This window comes from Amphiura filiformis, chromosome 11 (assembly GCF_039555335.1).
Source record: "Amphiura filiformis chromosome 11, Afil_fr2py, whole genome shotgun sequence".
Classification (NCBI taxonomy): domain Eukaryota; kingdom Metazoa; phylum Echinodermata; class Ophiuroidea; order Amphilepidida; family Amphiuridae; genus Amphiura; species Amphiura filiformis.
Genome location: NC_092638.1, coordinates 28,988,472 through 29,008,373, shown reverse-complemented (window position 1 = coordinate 29,008,373; position 19,902 = coordinate 28,988,472). Strand labels below are relative to the sequence as shown.

Sequence of the window (19,902 nt, the reverse complement as noted above, 5' to 3'; positions counted from 1 at the left end):
GATGTGTTGACAAACATTTGCCATTGCAATTTTACACAGAAATGAATGGTAAAACAATAACACGATAACAAATAATAAGGACCTCCCTCACCAATTTTTTATTTTTTTTTACATATACATTTTTTTTTACTTGGCCTTAATTGGCATACTCCTCTAAATATTTTACCGCAAAGTCCTATGGTGGAGGGCTATTTTGTTGTGTAGTCCTACAAAGGTGGGTGACTAAAAAGTAGCCTGTTGGTACATGTTTTACCGTACAGTCCTATGGTGTGGGTTTTATTTTTTATTTTGTTGTCCTAATTCGATTGCTCTTAGTTCGTTATTTATATAACTTCAAACACAAACCTTCTTAGGGATGCACCATTAGATTCTCAGGGTGGGGTAGGAAGTTTTTCAACAAAAAAAACTTCACCCACTTCATGAGCAAAAAAAACTTTCCCCACCAACTATAAAAAATAAAAAACTTTCCCCGACCCCAACTTCCTACCCCCCCTCTCAGTATCAAATGGTGTGTCCCTTAGTTTAATTCTTTCAATCAAAATTTCACTCCTCTGCTAATGATGACAAGTGATAATCGAAGTAATACTGCATTAGGCCAAATACAAAAATAAACATGTTTCACGTCCCCTCCCTCCTTTTTGAAGTTTCTTCAATTATATTTTTATATTTTGCAATTCAGTTATAACTTTTTAAAAATTATGTCTAGGGAGTTGAGATGCTTTCTATAGCCTTCTCAATATACAAGAAACAATTTGGAAGGTTTCGAGATCATTAGAGGGGGCCTACCCCTCAGAACTTACAAATAAAAAGAGGCCTCCTCCTTTTTGCAGGCATTATTGTGCACGCTAAAATAGCTCTAAATATGGGTATTTACATCGATTCTGCGATACAAAATAAAAAAGGCCCCTCCTACTCCTTTTTTTTCAAAAACCTGGACGTGAAACATGTTTTTTATTTTACTTGGACTTATCAATATGGAACTACACCTTTATCTTGACAATTCATTTGCTCGCCTCTATTCCTTTTAAAGGAATTTTTATTTATTGTGAACTTGACTTACTCATTCTTTCATTTCTCTTGACAATTTTTCATTTGCCCACCCTATTCCTTTTAAAGGAATTTTTATTGTCTTTAACAATATCCTTACTACTTAGTTCAACTTATAACAGTACGACGGCAACTTCGTGACCTCTTTTGTTCGACAGAAAATTTATACGGGTTGGTGAACACGAGTTACGTAACGCAATGTTGAAATTTTAGCCGGCAAACACGTTTTATCAAAATAGCTCCAGAAATGGAAGACACGGGTCGTATATTGCTCCATTTATGTACCATAACCACAGATAAGATATCAAACATTGTGTAAAGCAATAAATAACTGGTAAAAGTTGAATTAAATGGACAATAAAGAAGCTTGAACATGTCCAAAGTAGCTCGGAAAATGAGAAAAATTGCATGTCACGAACACAAAAATGTTCATATCATCAAGCAAGAAAAAGCGCCGGAAATCAAAAATGGGTGTCATGTTATAGAATAACTAAAGTGAGCTTGCCTGAAAATTTCATCAATTTTTGTTGGGGTATATTTTTAGTCGTATATTGAACACGTTGAAATGTTTATCTTTGTGCGTGACTACTGTCACGCAAATATTGTAAGGCCGATGTTTTTCCTGCAAAGAAACTTGCATTGTCAATTGTCCAGTGTTGGTTATTTACCTTGAAAATAATACTCCCAACGTTTAAACAATTTTAAAGTCAGCATAAAGGTTTGTGTTACATTATTTGGACGGTGTTAATTCATTCCAGAAATAGAATTCACGAGTGAGCCATGAGTGGGAATAACATTGCTATTATTACCGTATCTATCAAATCAGTGGTATGGCTTGGTGGTAAATACCAGGGGTAAATTAAAAATTTGGAAGTTCGATCTTGGTTCGAACCCCGCTAGCACCTCTCTTTGATTTTTGATTTTATTTTAACTCAAAGTTTTGTTATTCCAAAAATGATAACAATATTTATAATATTAATAAATAACTGTCAGGAAGGTTTTCACGTTACATTTGAAGCAGGAGTAGCGAGATAAAATGAAAGAAAACACCTAATTATCTTGACCGCTTAACTGTGGTGTTCTATGGGGGATTATAGTCCTACTCCGAGTATATAATCTTGAACTTAAAAATTACCTAAGTTTGACATGCTTTATTTGAAATTATTTCATATTGAAAGCTACTGAACTTAAATGCAATTTTTAAAAAAGATATCAAATCGAATGTAGGATTAGGCCTAAATATGAAATACTTAGCAACAAGAAATAAATCATGAAAAAGGTGGGCCTTCAAGCTGACATTCATTAGGCCTATATTATTAAAGACAAAAGGGAGAGAAAAATAGAAAGAAAAACGAACTGAAAAATTCAAACATGATGGGAATCGAACTCTAAACCTTCCGCACTGCAGACCTTCGCTCTATCCACTAAGCCATCGCATCTTGTTCTTGCAACGGGTATTATTGTGCTATCTTATTTCTCGTTCAACATGTCACGGTATCTCACTCAACAACAGTCTTTTTAAAACTGCTTGTACTTCAGTTAAATGAGACGATACTACCTTCTTTGACGACTACAATATTTTGTTACACAATAGAGTATTTTGCATTAATAAAATATATAACAATAGACGTTTTTAATTGCTATATTGATCAATATAACATGAATAAATAGACAGCGCCGGCCGGGATCCATTTCGTGAAGCATCGTGACACTTGCAACGTCTGCTGCGTATTTACACGAGGACTCAAAGAACACAACTTTTCAACCTACGACTAGGTTGTTCCACCGCTCATTTTCGCTGAAAATTTAATACAAGCTCTGGTTAATTAATGTTTATCATAACAGAAAAGCATTAGACCGGGCGTTTCCCCAAGCTGTAGATATAACCATTTTAGTGATCGTGACATGCATTTTCTCTCATTTTTTTTTTTACTTTGCGCTCCAAAAGCATTCATTTTTTCCACAATAATTCAACTTTTACACGTTATTCTTTGCCTTATACTCATGTTTCATATCTTATCTATGGGCTCAATATAGAAATGAAGGGAGGAACGACTCGTGTATTCCATTTTTTTGATGTTTTCTGAAAAACCGTATTTGCCACCTGATTTTCAGCATTGCGTTACGTAACAGCAGAGGTCACGCCGGTAAAAATTACCGGAAGTGAGCTAAGTTGCTGTCGTACTGATAAATGGTACAAAAATTAATCTTTTTTGTTGCTGCAAAGTTAAAGTAAAATGAATGCCCATTAGACAACGAAAAAAAGAAACCCTGTTCTACGGGGCGGACGGACCTTTCAAGTAGGGTCGGTCGGTCTGCCTTTTTTTTTGTTGAAAATGACCCAAAAAATCACCAAAATCTGTAAATAATTGTTCCTGAAATTTACGTAAATTTGGGTCGGCATTCATTTGTACAGGAATTTTTTCCCCCCATATGTTCAAACTCTGGGTTGGTCGGGCCCATAGAACAGGGTTTTCTTTTTTTCGTTGCCGTAAAGGGTCACTTCATCCTCCACTTTTCTCAAAAAAAAGTTGAGATTTCTATACCACAGGAAAGCTCTGGCTATACAATGTATAATAAACACAGCCAAAAAAGAAAGTCTCCAGTAGTTCCATCCCCATTTAATCAGATTCGGATGAGTTTATGGCAAAATAATTTATATTATAATTTTATATACACTTTCCTGCGAAGATTGATACCAAATTTGATATCAAAAGTTTAATCATCATGAGCAAAGGAGCCGTTGTTTGGAAATTCGTGCAATTTTAAAATGACAAATTACTTAATTGACCACGCAAAAATCAATGCATGGTATCAGCTTATTATGTGGCCTGAAGCATGCCCGTACAGGAATCATTGTACACTTGCTCTGCGCACAATTGAAAGAGCAGGGTATTTGATTTGCATTTTGACATGCATGGGCAAACCTTTAACCTGCCGGCCTATTCAGGCGACGTAATTCTTGGCACTCACGCTAGCTCTGCTACGTGATACAATTCCCTATGTCATTTTTAAAATTGCGCGAATTTCCAAACAAATGTTTCTATGCTCACGATGATTAAACTTTTGATATCAAATTTGGTATCAATATTCGAAGGAGAGTGTATAGAAAATTATTATATAAATTATTTTGCCATAAACTCACCAGAATCTGATTAAATGGGGATGGAACTACTGGAGACTTTCTTTTTTGGCTGTGTTTATATGTACAAAAAGTTCTTGCAGATGAATTCGTTTAGCAAATATATTGAAAATTTGAATTACGTTCTGCTGTACCAGAACAATATTACACATAGTGGCCTATGGAGCAGTGTAATACACATAATCATGCATAACTCACAAACGCAAAATCGGAATCAACTGAAATTTTGGGTATACATTTTTGTGTGGATATATACTGAATAATGTCATAAAAAGATTATGCTAGGATCACAAAATACTCCTTCATGGGCTATTCCATTTTAAACCCACACTACCCCTGTGGAAGATTTTGGAAATATCTTCCACAGAAGGAGTATGAATTTCAAATGGAATGAACGCATTAGCAGCTCCATTTGAAACTCACTCTCCCTCTGTGAAAGATTCAGGTTGAATCTTTCTCAGAAGGTGTATGAAATTCAAATGGAACAGATGTGTTCATTTCATTTAAAATTCATACTCCCCCTGTGGAAGATATTTCCAAAATCTTCCACAGGGGTAGTGTGGATTTTAAATGGAATAGCTCAATTCAAAGTAAAGATCACAGGCTTTCTCACACATCAATTGACCTAGCCCCTGAGCACTACCTGCCGCGCCGATCTAACATTGCCTCTGATTGGTCAATTACGTGATATCTTCACTTTAATCACCAATCAGAATGGAGCATTGCAAATAATTCACCCCAATTTGTTTTTGCGTGGTGAAATTATTCTAACAATGTTGTTGATTGGTCCAATTGATAATGAAAACTTCTTTTTGGCCAATTGGCAGGTAGTTCTTATATACACTACCCATACCATACCTTCTTCTTAATAGATTACTTGACATCTCAATATCTCTCTTCAGCTCATCATCTGTGATAGTCAGCAACAGATCCCCATCCACCTGATGTGTCTTGAATGCCAACATGAAGGAACCAAACCCAATGTTGTCAACCCACATCTGTACCTCCTCCACCGTCCAACAGCTGATGTTGAAGGATAATTTGGCTGGTATGTCTGCTCCGATGATCTTGAGGGCGAGGATGGCAAAGCTGGATGCGACGTCGTTGTTGGAAGATGCGACTCTTTGGAGAGGCGTGACTACACCGATATCTGTGAACACCTGGGTTAATGGAATAAAATGAATACGTAATTAATGAACAGTTTATTGGATCAGAGAAAATTGAAAAAGTTACATCGAGTAATTTAAGATCTGAGAGTAACGAGACAATTGGAGAGAACTGGAAAGGTTTAATGGTTAAATCATAATTGAAAGGGTTATTTAATTCTGTAACAAGGTTCTTAGTATCTGATCCTGAAACTGCACTTGTTTACGTTTCAGCAACACCTGTTACCTTTATCAATACTTGATGGGTAGTGACTGCTATTGGCAACCAGGTGCTAGAAAAGTTCCAGCGTTGATCCTGGAGCTGCCAGTTTGTTTTTCTTCAAGGGATTTTCTTGAACCCTGTCTCTAGCATTGGTTGCCAAAAGCAGTTACCGCTCATCAAGTGGTGATAAAGGCAACAGTGTTTGCTGAAACATGCACAAGTATGTGCAATTTCTGGATCAGATACTAAGAATCTTGCCTACTTTGTTTATTATACTAATCCTGATGAATCTGTTCAACTAAGAGTTATTTCATATATTTACATGTCCTTATATTATTCGTAATAAGATTGAAAAACAATAAACAAACACACAGAAACAGACAGACAATAACACATACATATTTGAATTGCACATACACATGACCTCACATACGACACACACACCAACTTTTGTCACAATTTTTACAAAAAAGTTGTAACTACAATAAATGTTGAATCCATTAAAATACTGAATAAGGCTTCAATGTTTTGTATGTTCATTTTACATTCAAATTAAAGACATGATTGAAAATCAATAGCAGCTCAACCCGGATACCAACACGTATGAAATACAGGGCAAAAATGCAACATAAATAGCCTACAAGAAAGATGGTAAAGTGTGTCTTCATGAGTCGTGACTGAGAATAATTAGCTTGCAGCTAATGCTAGTTCCTACGTGTATGAACAAGGAATGGTTGTGAATATATCGGTAGTCTGCTTTTCCAAAGTACACTCTTTATAATGCACACACATACTTTACATAGAATAGTTCCTGTTACATATAGGGTGTTGTGATTTATGAAATTTAAAGCCATATTATAACATTTCTTTAAAAATAGATTAGTATTTATTTTCCATAAAATGTTAGCTTTTACTGTCAGATATTCAAAATCATGGATTTTGACAAAACTACAGCACCTAAAGTCTTGATTGTTACAGAGAATCTTTGTTTACTAAAGTACATTACAATCGTGTAAAAACCTGAATTGAAAAATTTTTGATGGCGTTCTTCTCAGCAAATGTTGGTTTTAACTGTAGACAATTACACTAGCTTCACCAGAAGTACGACACTCTCTTGATCTGACTGATGTGTGCCCTGTTAATGAGCGACATATGCCAGGCTTTGATGAACACCGCTCTGCGTCTATCGTTTCTTTGACACGTAATCAGCCAATCAAATTACCGATCTGCTGTTATGATTGTCAGATGATTGAATTAGCCAATCAAAACCCATAATTCTGTGTTTATGCTGTGTGCGCTCTAAAGATGTAAACAAGTGCTGTTCTTCTCTGCCAGCAAGTGTAGTTGAATGTTTCTAACACAAAGCAATCATTGGAAATAATGTCTCCAATTTATATATCAATTTAAAGAGTAAAGAAACTTATGATAACACATTTGGGTTAAGATTATTACTGATCAAGTTACAGTACATATGTGCAGGAAGAGGTTTGCTTAGCTCTGGATGTATGGGATTTACCAATATTTACCTAAGGGGGGTTGACACAAAAATGGCCCCCTCTCATATTCACCCAGATCACATTCCTCCCCACCCCCTCCTTGACCCTTAAATTTCAACATTTAAAATGTCATGTTGCCCCTTTCTTTACTGGAAAAAGTTGGGTTCTCCCTTTTTTCTGAACAAAACTATATTTCACCCAAGTTCCCCTCTCCCCAGGCCAGACATAAAAATTGATCGGTTTCTAGGATCTATTTGATTTATTAACCTCTAGGAGTTTCCAAGTATAATGAAATCTGACTATAAAACATTGTGGCAGGAGGCATAAGGGAATAAAACCTGGGGATATGATTTGTTGTCATGTACCATAGCACATTATGTGTTACCATCAATTATCTCTTACAGTTGCAAATTATTGCTGTCTACTGAAGATGAAAATGAGGAAACAAATTATAATTTGTGACTCAACATGAATAATTAAGACACTCTGTGCATAATAGGAGACAAAGTTCAGAGATTTTCATATCAAATTATCAAGTGATTGATAAAATGGTCTAAACACCACAATCAAACAACTCATTAATTACATGCAGTAACTTCCATTAAAATGTTAAGAATAAATTTTCAAGTGTATAATTTTCAAATTATATGCACTTTACCTTAAGTTCTTCTTTTATAAATCAATGGCAAATATATTTTCCACAAAACCTTTGAATATATCTTCCTTTCACATGGAAAAATTTATGTGTTTAAATAGATCAGGTATTTTACAGCATTGTTACCAATGTGGCCAATTATGAGTTTTTAAAATGAAATGTATAACTACTGACATTAGTCTGATTCATTTGTGTTTGGTTACATAATTCCATTTATGACCAAATATTTGTTTTGTGTCACATTTTCAAAAACATGTATTGTATTATGTGATAATGGACCTAATTTTGCTGTCTACTGAAGATGAAACATGTCAAGACAACCCAAAGACTCTGCTTTGTTTCAGGGCTAAGACAGAATCATGTATCACAGGATTAATTGATGATACATGATCCTATTTTTGCTATCTACTGAAGATGATAATGCAAAAAAAACCTCTTTCTGCATCACATACTAGAGTAAAAGCTTGTCATCAGTAGCAAAGCCAAGAGGAGAGAGTGCACAGGCCACAGGCCCCCTGTGATAAGTCTTTCCCTATGTGGGATGCTGACTGCCCTAATATTTAAGATTTTGTATGCTTTTTTGTACATTTTAGCCCAATTTTGACCATTTTCATCTAATTGTGCCCACTTGAAAGTTACCCCCCTAAAAAAAAGCCCTAGCTATAATTTTGCCAATAAAACCTGTTTTTTGGGTTTTTTTTTTATTACTTACAGTACTGTGGTGTACATTGAATGACAGCACTATTTTACTCAGTTTTATGCAAGATGATGTTCTAGTGAACATGATGCAAAGCCTTTACTCTAGACTAGCAACGTGATGTCAGTGGATTCAAAGGTGTCAAGTAGAGTGTAGCCCATATTGGCATACTGTAAAAGTGGTAATTTTTGCGCATGTAATTTTGTACGCTTTGTCGATTTTGAACTACATTGCTTGTTTTCAATTTCACAATTTTGAGTTTTCTTACATAGACCTATACATTAAACATATTTGCGTGTTTTTATTTTCGCGGTAGTTGTGTTGCAGGCCTAAAGCACCAAAATTAACGAACTGCAACAATTTCCACTTTTACAGTATACATGAATAACAGTTCAAGTACAATTCATCTCATTTCCAGTATGTATGTGCTGTTGAATACTTGCCAATGATAGACCCTTAGAAGCAGAATACTTGATTGAAATAACAACATCCATAGATGCAACACAAGAGTTTGATGGGTTCAATGACTTAGTATAGACTAAACATTGCATTGTGTGGCTTGACAAACTTCCACCAAATAATACTGAAACCATATAGGTATGGATTGTAAATGTTCTAGTGCACATTATGCAAAGCATTTACTCTAGACTAGCAAAGTGATGTCAGTGAATTCAAAGGTGTCAAGTAGAGTGTAGCCCATATTAGCATATACATGAATAACAGTTCAAGTATAATACATCACATTTCCAGTATGTATGTGCTGTTGCATACTTGTATTGCCATAGACCCTTTAGAAGTAGAATGTACTTGATTGAAATGACAACATCCATAGCTGCAACACAAGAGTCTGATGGGTTCAATGACTTAGTATAGACTAAACATATTCAACAATGTCAATGTATCATATTTCTTCATGATAATTAATAACAAGTAGGATTGCTTCCCAGCTGACTGATAGTTTTACCAGTAATCAAAATATCACCAGGCAATGCACTTTAAATTAACAATTATGAAGATATAGAACTGAAGTTGATTTTGATTTCCCAAGCATAAAACAGCCCAAAAATGATTGATTCACTGGGGAAATTTCCAAAAATACCAAAATAGGAAGGGTTCTCATCACTAGCGTAGGGAAGGGGAGCACATAGGGCAGCTGCTCAATTTCCCCCCTTAAAAGTTGCCTTGACACCCCCCCCCCCCCAAGCCATCTATGCCACTGTTTGTCAATCTTGCCCATAAAACCTGTTTTATTTTTATTTATTTATTTTTTTTTGCTTACAGTACTGTTGGTGTACATTGTACATTATCAGCACTATTTCACTCAATTTTATACAAGGTGATGTTCTAGTGAACATTATGCAAAGCCTTCACTCTAGACTAGAAGTGATGTCAGTGAATTCAAAGGTGTCAAGTAGAGTGTAGCCCATATTAGCATATACATGAATAACAGTCCAAGTACAATTCATCAGACTTTCAGTACCGGTATGTATGTGCTGTTGCATACTTGTATTGCCATAGACCCTAAGCAGAATACTTGATTGAATTGACAACATCCTTAGATGCATCACAAGAGTTTGATAAGTTCAATGACATAGTATAGACTGAACATGTCAATGTATCATATTTCTTCATGATAATAACAAGTAGGATTGCTTCCCAGCTGACTGATGGTTTTACCAGTAATCAAAATATTACTGGACAATGCACCCTAAATTAACAAATAATTATGAAGATACAAAACTGAAGTTGATTTTGATTGCCCAAGCATAAAACAGCCCAAAAATGATTGATTCACTGGGGAAATTTCCAAAAATACCAAAATAGGAAGGGCCCTCATCACTGGCGTAGGGAAGGGGAGCACATAGGGCAGCTGCTCAATTTCCCCTTAAAAGTTGCCTCGACTACCCCCAAGCCATCTATGCCACTATTTGTCAATCTTGCCCATAAACCTGTTTTATTTTGTTTTTGTTTTTTTGCTTACAGTACTGTCAGTTGGTGTACCATTATCAGCACTATTTCACTCAATTTTATACAAGGTGATGTTCTAGTGCACATTATGCAAAGCCTTCACTCTAGACTAGAAGTGATGTCAGTGGATTCAAAAGTGTCAAGTAGAGTGTAGCCCATATTTGCATATACATGAATAACAGTCCAAGTACAATTCATCACATCTTCAGTATGTATGTGCTGTTGCATACTTGTATTGCTATAGACCCTAAGCAGAATACTTGATTGGACCGACAACATCCTTAGATGCAACACAAGAGTTTGATGGGTTCAATGACACCGTATAGACTAAACATTGCATTGTGCATATCACCGTTGTACCTGGCTTGATAATCTTCCACCAAATACTGAAAATATAGGCCTATATACTGCGCAAAAAAGAGTATCCAAACACTTAAAACAAAAGCCATTTCTTAAAGATTCTAAAATTAAATTATGAAACTAAGTAGTCGATAGATGGAGAATTTTGTCCTGCATATTTTGATACCTCATTCAGTACGATACAACTTTATTTTCCTAATATATAGGAATTTGAATAAAAAAGAGAGCTTTTTAAAAGTGATAAGAATTTACATTGACTTTTCCCTTCAAGCACGCAGATATTGAACACAGCAGAATGAACATTCAGTCGTCAGGCTTTATTAAACCTATAACAAAAAGTAGCATAAATCGCCTTGAAGGAGGAAATATCTAAATTTATCACTTTTGAAACTTGACCATTTGTCATTCAAATGCGTATAGCTTAGTGGAATAAAATCGCATCGTGCCGAATATGGTATCTCCATCTATCGACTACTTTATTTTGAAATTTAGTGTTTTTTTAAATTTAATGACACTGCTTTTGTTTTAATTTAAGTGTCCTGATACTTTTTGTGTGTAGTATAGGTATAAATTGTAAATGTTGCAGGACTGGTTACACTGTTAAAACAATGTTTAAAAGTTTATTCAACAACTCCTCCTATACCTTTGTACAGGAGCCAACTGTTGTTAATCCGTGATGAATCCACACTTTTACTGTAGAAGCGTATACGCTGAACGCGAAGCGAGACTACGCGTTCGCGAGCGTAAAATTCGTCATGCCTGGAACCTTTAAGCGTATGCAAGCTTACAAGTTGAATTCAATATTTTCAGATAGCGGCTAAATTTTGTAGTTTTATTCTGTAGTTTTATTGATGATATTAACAGAGAAACCATCGAAGTTTTTGTAAGGCTTAGTGACAATGATTAACTGACATTTCCCCTTGAAATAGTCGTGAATTATACGATCTTTAGCTTCTTTTCGTTGTTGAAAGGATTCAATCATGTTTCATCGTTGTTCATCACCGTTTATCAACTTCGCGTCCGGCAGCGTCTGCGTGGTTTCTTAAGCTCGGGCAGCTAAAGCTGCCCTCGCCAAGTAAACCACGCAGACGACGCTGCCGCATCGCTGTTAAACGGTGATGAACAACGGTGAAACATGATTGAATCCCTAAAACAGTACTGATTAACGGATGAACTGAACAGCCAGTTGCTTAAAATATTGTTCAAGAATTTTGAAGAAGTTGTTTTAAATTAATTTAAGCAACTGGTTATTCAGTTTACTCGTTAAAAGAAGGGGCTGAGTAGCTGATATAATCCCCAAACAGGCTAAATTTGCATGATTTAGCTGTCAAAAAGTGAGCAGGGTCCCCCATCGGCCCCTTTGGATCTGCCCTTACTAAGGAATTCTGTTGCTGTTTTGTATGCACCAAAATGCATGATACTGATGTTAGTTTGATTAGCGCATGCAATCTGATCAAAGACTATGCAGCATGTACATGAGTTGATAACCAGTTGATAAAATCAGACTAAGGTATATGACGCATTTTGTACCAGCACATTATTCAACAATGTATCGTATTTCTTCATGATAAACACAAGTAGGATTGTTTTCCAGCTGACTGATGGTTTTACCAGAAATTAAAATATCACAGGACAATGCACTCTAAATTCAGAAATATGAAGATATAGAACAGAACTGACATTGGTTTGGATTGTCGATTGCCTACGCATAAAACAGCCCAAAAAATGATTGCTTCACTGAAGTTGGAAATGCCCCAAAATACAAAAGTAGGAAGGGCCCTTTTCAAATGTTACAAATTCAAAACAAGCTTTCACATCACCATCCTAGTTCCAAATCAATGTATGATACTGATTTGACTCAAATATACAAAAAAGCTCTCAAAAATACAAATCTTGTGACACAAAATTAAACTGCTCATGTATAAAACAGCCCAAAAATGATTGATTCACTGAAGTGGGAAATTCCCTAAAATACCAAATGTTACAATTTCAAAACAAGCTTTCACATCACCCTGCCAGGTCCAAATCAATGTATTTCATAGTGTATGCTACTGATTTGACTCAAACATACAAAGAATCTCTCAAAAATATAAATCTTGTGACACAAAACTAAACAGCACCAGAAACTGTGCGACACATTCATAATTAGGTCGGATCATGGTGAAGCTTACTCATGTGTTTATAAGAAGACTCAGACATGATAACAACAGACAAAATGTGTTGACACTGCTTATGTAAACAAGACTTATCAGAGCATGTACACTGTACGCTAATTAAAATTTAATCTAATAGCCATCTACTTATGGTATCTACAATCAAGGAAAAAAGTCCTTGGAACGCTTGGCACACTCTGTCGAAATTCCATGCAGAATTTCTTATGTTCATGGAAATTACCTATATTGTGTTGGGAAGAAACATGACATCTACAACAATGATTTACCCTTCCTCTCCCCATCAAGCAATGTTGGAACACATTGGGGAACCGCTGAAGACATTGGCATTTCTCAACATTGCACGGGGAGAGGGGTGACAGTTTTCCGTTATTTACACGCAAGCGTTCCAAGACTTTTTTCCTTGATTGTCTCTACCGAATGCAAAATATTTCATCTAAATTTCGTTTTTGTCTCATAACTCAAAAACGAAATGTCGTATGAGCTTCAAATTGCACACGATTTGAGAGTGGATTATATGCTTTGTAAGCATAATAAAATTGTTGATAAAGAATTTGGTTTATTTAGGGAGTGGTCATTGGAAACACCCCCTATGCTAAATTACTCACGTTTCTTAATCATGGCTCTAAAATGCTCTAAAATGCCATTTTTGTCCATAACTCAAAAACAGAATGTTGTATTGGTTTCATATTGCACCAGATTTGAGAGTAGATAATATCCTTTTGAATCATAATAAAATTGTTGATAAAAATGTTGGGTTATTCAGGGAGTGGTCACTGAAAACACCTCATATGCTAAATTACAGAAGTTTCGTAATAATGCCCTCTACTGTAGTCAAATTTCGTTTTTGTCTCGTAACTCAAAAACACTACAAATACAATTTTTTACAATATCACAATGTTTTGCAGCATGTTTCCAAATGTTATTAAAACTTCAAACATTTTGTACCCTTTATGATATAACCCAACATGTAAATGTTTTGTCTAAAACTTGTGTTTGCTGAGTGTAGGCATATATAAATGTTTTCTGGAAAACTTGTGTATGCTGAGTATAGGCATATCCGAAATAATCACAAAGATTATGATGTAACAATTTGAAACAACTCATTTCTGAATATTATTTCTATTAAGACACGCTTTTGCGATGAGAAAAAAACACGCAAAAACCCACAATTGAATATACATTTTTAAAAAAAAGACCACCACTGGGACTCGAACCATTCACATCGGTCAATAGTCAAAAGGTTATCAGTCTGAGGACTAATCCGCTACGCCACGCTGCCATTTCGCAATCAAGTAACAAGTTTTGTTCTTTTATAGTAGTCAGGTATCGGGAAAGTGTAAAGTTGTAGAGAGTGCTTGCACGAAAAGGTCATGAGTTCAAATCATCCTCCAGACACGCTCCATAAGATATGCTAATGCATGGAGTACAAAGAATTACTTTGATCAAAACCAGTTAAACAGGTGATTGGCATTGTACTCCGTGCATTTGCATGTCCTCTGGAGCGTGTCTTTAGGATGGTTTGAACTTTGTGATCTTCCATGCAAGCACCCTATAGTAGAAACCTCAAAATGTATCAGTTTACCATAATGACAAAATGGTCCAAAATCGACATTTTATGTTTTTAGGCCGCATCTCACGGCGTCATGTTCGCTTACATTTGCTATACCAATTGAAAATGTTTTATTGCAAAAGGAATGAAACATTTGTTTCATATATTAAATTTGTTAACAGTTAAGTTTACCAATTTGAATTGAAATAAATACGCATAAACAACTCATTTCTGAATATTATTTATATTAAAATACGCTTTTGCGATGAGAAAAAAAACAAGAAAAAAAAAAAGAAAACAAAAATTGAATATACTTTTTAAAGGACCACCAATGAGACTTCGAACCACATCGGTCAATAGTCAAAGGTTATCAGTCTGAGGACTAATCCGCTTTCATACGCTGCCATTTACTTATCGAGTAACAAGTTGTGTTCTTTTATATTTTCAGAATTGAAAGAAATACGATATATATTTATTTCAATTCAAAATGGTAAAGTGTTAACAAATTTCATATAAGAGATCAAGGTGTCATTCTTTTGCATTAAAACATTCTCAATTGGTATAGCAAATGTAAACGTTCGTGACGCTTTGCTGAGATGCGCCTCAAAAACATCAAATGTCGATTTTGACCATTTTTAATGTCATTATGGTAAACTGATACACTTTGCCATTTCTACTATACAAGTTTACACTTTCCCTGATACCTGACTACTATAAAAGAACAAAACTTGTTACTTTGTTTGTGCAATGGCAACGTATGTAGCGGATTAGTCCTCCTTTGCGACTGTTAACCTTTTGGCTATTGACTGACGTGCATGGTTCGAGTCCCAATGGTGGTCTATATTTTTTTCTTTAAGTGTATTAAATTGTTGTTTCTTTTTTCTTTTATTTTTTTCTCATCGCAAAAGCGTATTTTGTTATAAATAATATTCAGAAATGAGTTGTTTCAAATTGTTACATCATAATCTTTCTGATTCGCTTCGGATGTGCCTATACTCAGCAAACACAAGTTTTAGAGAAAACATAAATTTTACACGTTAGGTTATATCATAAAGGGTACATAACGCTTTTAATAACATTCAAAAAAAGATTTTGGAAAACATGCTGCAAAACATTATGATATTGTACGAAAAATGCATTTGTAGTGTCTTTGAGTTATGAGACAAAAACGAAAATTGACTCAGTATCATACAGAAGAGGGCCATAATTACAAAACTTGTGTCATTTAGCATAGGAGGTGTTGTCAGTGACCACTCCCTAAATAACTCAACATTTTTATCAACAATTTTATTATGATTCAAAAGGATATTATCTACTCTCTAATCGTGTGCAATATGAAGCTCATACAACATTCTGTTTTTGAGTTATGGACAAAATCGACATTTTAGAGCAGTTTATAGCCATAATTATGAAAAGTGTGTAATTTAGCATATGGGGTGATTTCAGTGACCACTCCCTAAATAAACCAAATTCTTTATCAACAATTTTATTATGATTGCAAAGCATATAATCCCCTCTCAAATCGTGTGCAATATGAAGCTCATACAACATTCTGTTTTTGAGTTATGGACAAAAACGACATTTTAGAGCAGTTTAGAGCCATAATTATGAAACGTGTGTAATTTAGCATATGGGGTGTTTTCGGTGACCACTCCCTAAATAAACCAAATTCGTTACCAACAATTTTATTATGCTTACAAAGTATATAATCCACTCTAAAATCGTGTGAAATTTGAAGCTCATACGACATTCCGTTTTTGAGTTATGAGACAAAAACGAAATTTAGATGAAATATTTTGCATTCGGTAGAGACAATCAAGGAAAAAAGTCCTTGGAACGCTTACACACTCTGTCGAAATTCCATGCAGAATTTCTTATGTTCATGGAAATTACCTATATTGTGTTTGGGAAGAAACATGACATCTACAACAATGATTTACCCTTCCCTCTCCCCATCAAGCAATGTTGGAACACATTGGGGAACCGCTGAAGACATTGGCATTTCTCCACATTGCACGGGGCAGAGGGGGGTGACAGTTTTCCGTTATTTACATGCAAGCGTTCCAAGACTTTTTTCCTTGATTGTAGTCCTTGAAGTGTGATGACTATGCAGGTATTGGTGTAAAACATTGGTAGTGTGAAAAGGTGAAGTCATTCAAGGGCATACATTTGACCGTACACGACGAATGAGCTGTAAATTCCTCCCCGGTAAATTTTGCTTTAATTTGTGTATAGAAAATATATATTATAAGCTTTAAATTGGTATATAATTTAATTAACTTCAAACTATATCCAGAAGCGGGGTTATGGTTTGTTGAACTTTGCTCCTTCAACAAAATGGTACCTTTTTTCATTTCTACATGTGCCTCTTTTTCCACATTGCTGGTAATAAATATCAAACAGTCAAAATTGAACCACTTGAACAGGATTTAGCCAAAGCAAACAAAGACCAGAGAATTCTATAGACATCCAAGGTAGAAGCTTATTATCCTCTTCAACAATAAGATTATTGATTGGTTTAAAAGGTGTTTGACTATCTAAATGAGATACTTGTCGAAGCAACTTGAGATACAGATGAATACGACCTTCTGTAATTCAGAATACAATTTAGGACATTTATGGCTCATTCGTGCTGTACAGTCACATATGTGGAGTTATTAATATTTTATCCTTGTCTACTGAAGATAGTGTCATTGTTGAAGTGTTTTACATTTACAATGTGAAGGTAAATATTATGCAATGCGATGTCAATGCTAAATAGCGAGGCCAATAAAGAATGTGATACAGTTAATTGTATTAACTAATATTTAAACCAAAAAGCCGTCTACTGAAGATACAGTCTTTGTTGAAGTGTTTTACAATGTGAAGGTTCAATGCAATGTCAATGTTAAATGGTGAAGCCAATAAAGAATGTGAAACAGTTAATTGTATTAACTAATATTTAAACCAATAAGTCATCTACTGAAGATATAGTCCTGGTTGAAGTGTTGAAGAGCTTGCACATATAAATAATATGAGTGTGAATGGGCCTAATAACCATGCACTGAAGGTAATTATTGCTATTGGTGCCTGATCTACACAATTTGTCATTACAGTTCCCATCCTTCATTACCTAGATGCCAATATAGCCTGTATAGACTTTTCAATAGCACATTACTTGTGCATGGGCATCCCTTTAATTGCCTTGCCCCTTCTGACACAAATTGGTCTGTGTGTTTGAATGTGAGGTAAGGGCAGCAGATGACACAGCAGACCTGTATGGTATTTGTACTATGCGCAGGTGATGAGACTGCAGTCACCTTTCCTCCCATTAGCTATGTGTAACCAGTGTGTTGTCTCCTAATTGATGATAATTGGTTACTAAGGACACTGATCACAAATCCTTTTAATATACCGATGCAGATATATTCGTATTTGATTGCTCACACAAGGTGAAGAGACCAGTCTTGAAATATGACAAATTAAATATTGAGATTTTTCCCCTTCATTTCTTGTTATAGAAGGTCGTTTCATGCTTAATCACGGGAACCAATCATGTTTTGTCTCTTTGCTATGATGCCAATATCTCAGACTTGCGCTTTTTTCTACTTGAGAAATGAAGTTAGTTTACAAAATTAACCTGACTGACTGGGAATCGAGCCCAGTACCTCGGCATTCTGAAGTATATTACTTACGCTAGACTACTGAGGGATGAGTTAGCAAGATTGCAATTTTAATCCAATATAAAGCTTTACATAATAAATTACATATAATATGACATGATCTGCTCCATGAAGGCTAAATGAGGCATTTTTGAAAATTGAGTTACTGTAATTCAAGACCGAATTAAAGGGGCATTTCGTGATCCACAGCCTCATCCCCCACTTTTCTCAAAAAAAAAGTTGAGATTTTTATATCACTGGAAACCTCTGGCTACATAATGTTTATGTACAAAATATTTCTTGCACATTAATTCGTTTAGCAAAGATATCGTGAAATTTGAATTTCGTTCTGGTGCACCAGAACGACATTACAACGCATTGTCTATGGAGCAGTGTAATACACATAATCATGCATAACTCATGAACGCAAAAATCGGAATCAACTGAAATTTTGGGAATAGGTTTTTTCGTGGATATCTAATGAAAAATGACATAAATAGAGGATGCTAGGATCACGAAATACTCCTTTAAAAAGACTAGTTTGCGTATGACGTCCTGTCAATAGACCGAAAATGCCATACTGCGCAGATCAGCAACCAATCACAAACTTTTTTGGTTTTTGCTATAACTATTACCTTATACAAACATATAGGCTATCATATACTGAAAACACCAGATGTCTAGCATTCTTGGTTCCATAGTAATGAAGTTTTGCTGTTTTTTACATAATAATTTTGCCTTTATCTCATTTTCAAATATGCCACCTTTTGTCTCCAAGGGCCAGATTGTGTCTACATGTTATCTGTATTATAAAAACACTGAACACACTCTCCTGAACTCTATAATAGTGCAATCTTTCCATGCATCAGTATACAGTACATGTTAATCAATCCTGAAATTTCATCCACCTATCTAATGAAGATGAACTGTGTAGGTCAGCACTAATTGGTCATCAGTGGTCAAGTTAATCAATATAAAGCATTATGGATCAGATAAATATGACCCATCGGGCATCATTCATCTGTTAGTCAAGCCAATGATTGGTTTTATACAATTGATATTGAAAATAGACGGGTGGTCAATTGTGTGTCACATCATTTAAAGGAGTATTTTGTGATCCTAGCATCCTCTCTTTATGACATTCAAAAACTATTCCCAAAATTTCAGTTGATTCTGATTTTGCCTTTGCGAGTTATGCATGATTATGTGTATTACACTAATCCATAAGCCACTGTGTTATGGATACACCAGAACGTAATTCAAATTTGGTGATATTTTTGCTAAACAAATTAATCTGCAAGAAATATTTTGTACATAAACATATAGCCAGAGCTTTCCAGTGGTATAAAAATCTCAACTTTTTTTGAGAAAAGTGGGGGATGAGGCTGTGGATCACAAAATGCCCTTTTAACATTCATCTATACCATATACTGAAGATGTGCAAGTGAACCTATATAATTATTTGTAGTTGGTCGGTGCTAGGCATTTTATAACATACTTTGTTACCACCAAACATTATTCATCCATTTGTAAAGCCAACGATTTTTGTTTGATACAATTTATATTGAAAATATATTTGGTGATCAACTGAATGTGTCATCTAATATGTCATCTACACTGAAGACAAGATGTGCAAGTGTACCTGTATAATTATTTGTAATTGGTCGGTGCTAGGCATTTTATAACATACTTTGTTACCACCAAACATTATTCATCCATTTGTAAAGCCAACGATTTTTGTTTGATACAATTTATATTGAAAATATATTTGGTGGTCAACTGAATGTGTCATCTAATATGTCATC

General features: G+C 35.1%; 1 protein-coding gene across 1 annotated transcript in view; it reads right to left on the bottom strand.

The window, feature by feature from the left end:
- The window catches only part of LOC140164681 (NAD(+) hydrolase SARM1-like), a 70,572-nt gene that overhangs the window by 18,151 nt on the left and 32,519 nt on the right, over window positions 1-19,902 (bottom strand). The window contains 1 exon segment of the mRNA XM_072188033.1: window positions 5,048-5,349. Coding sequence (XP_072044134.1) covers window positions 5,048-5,349 — 302 coding nt within the window.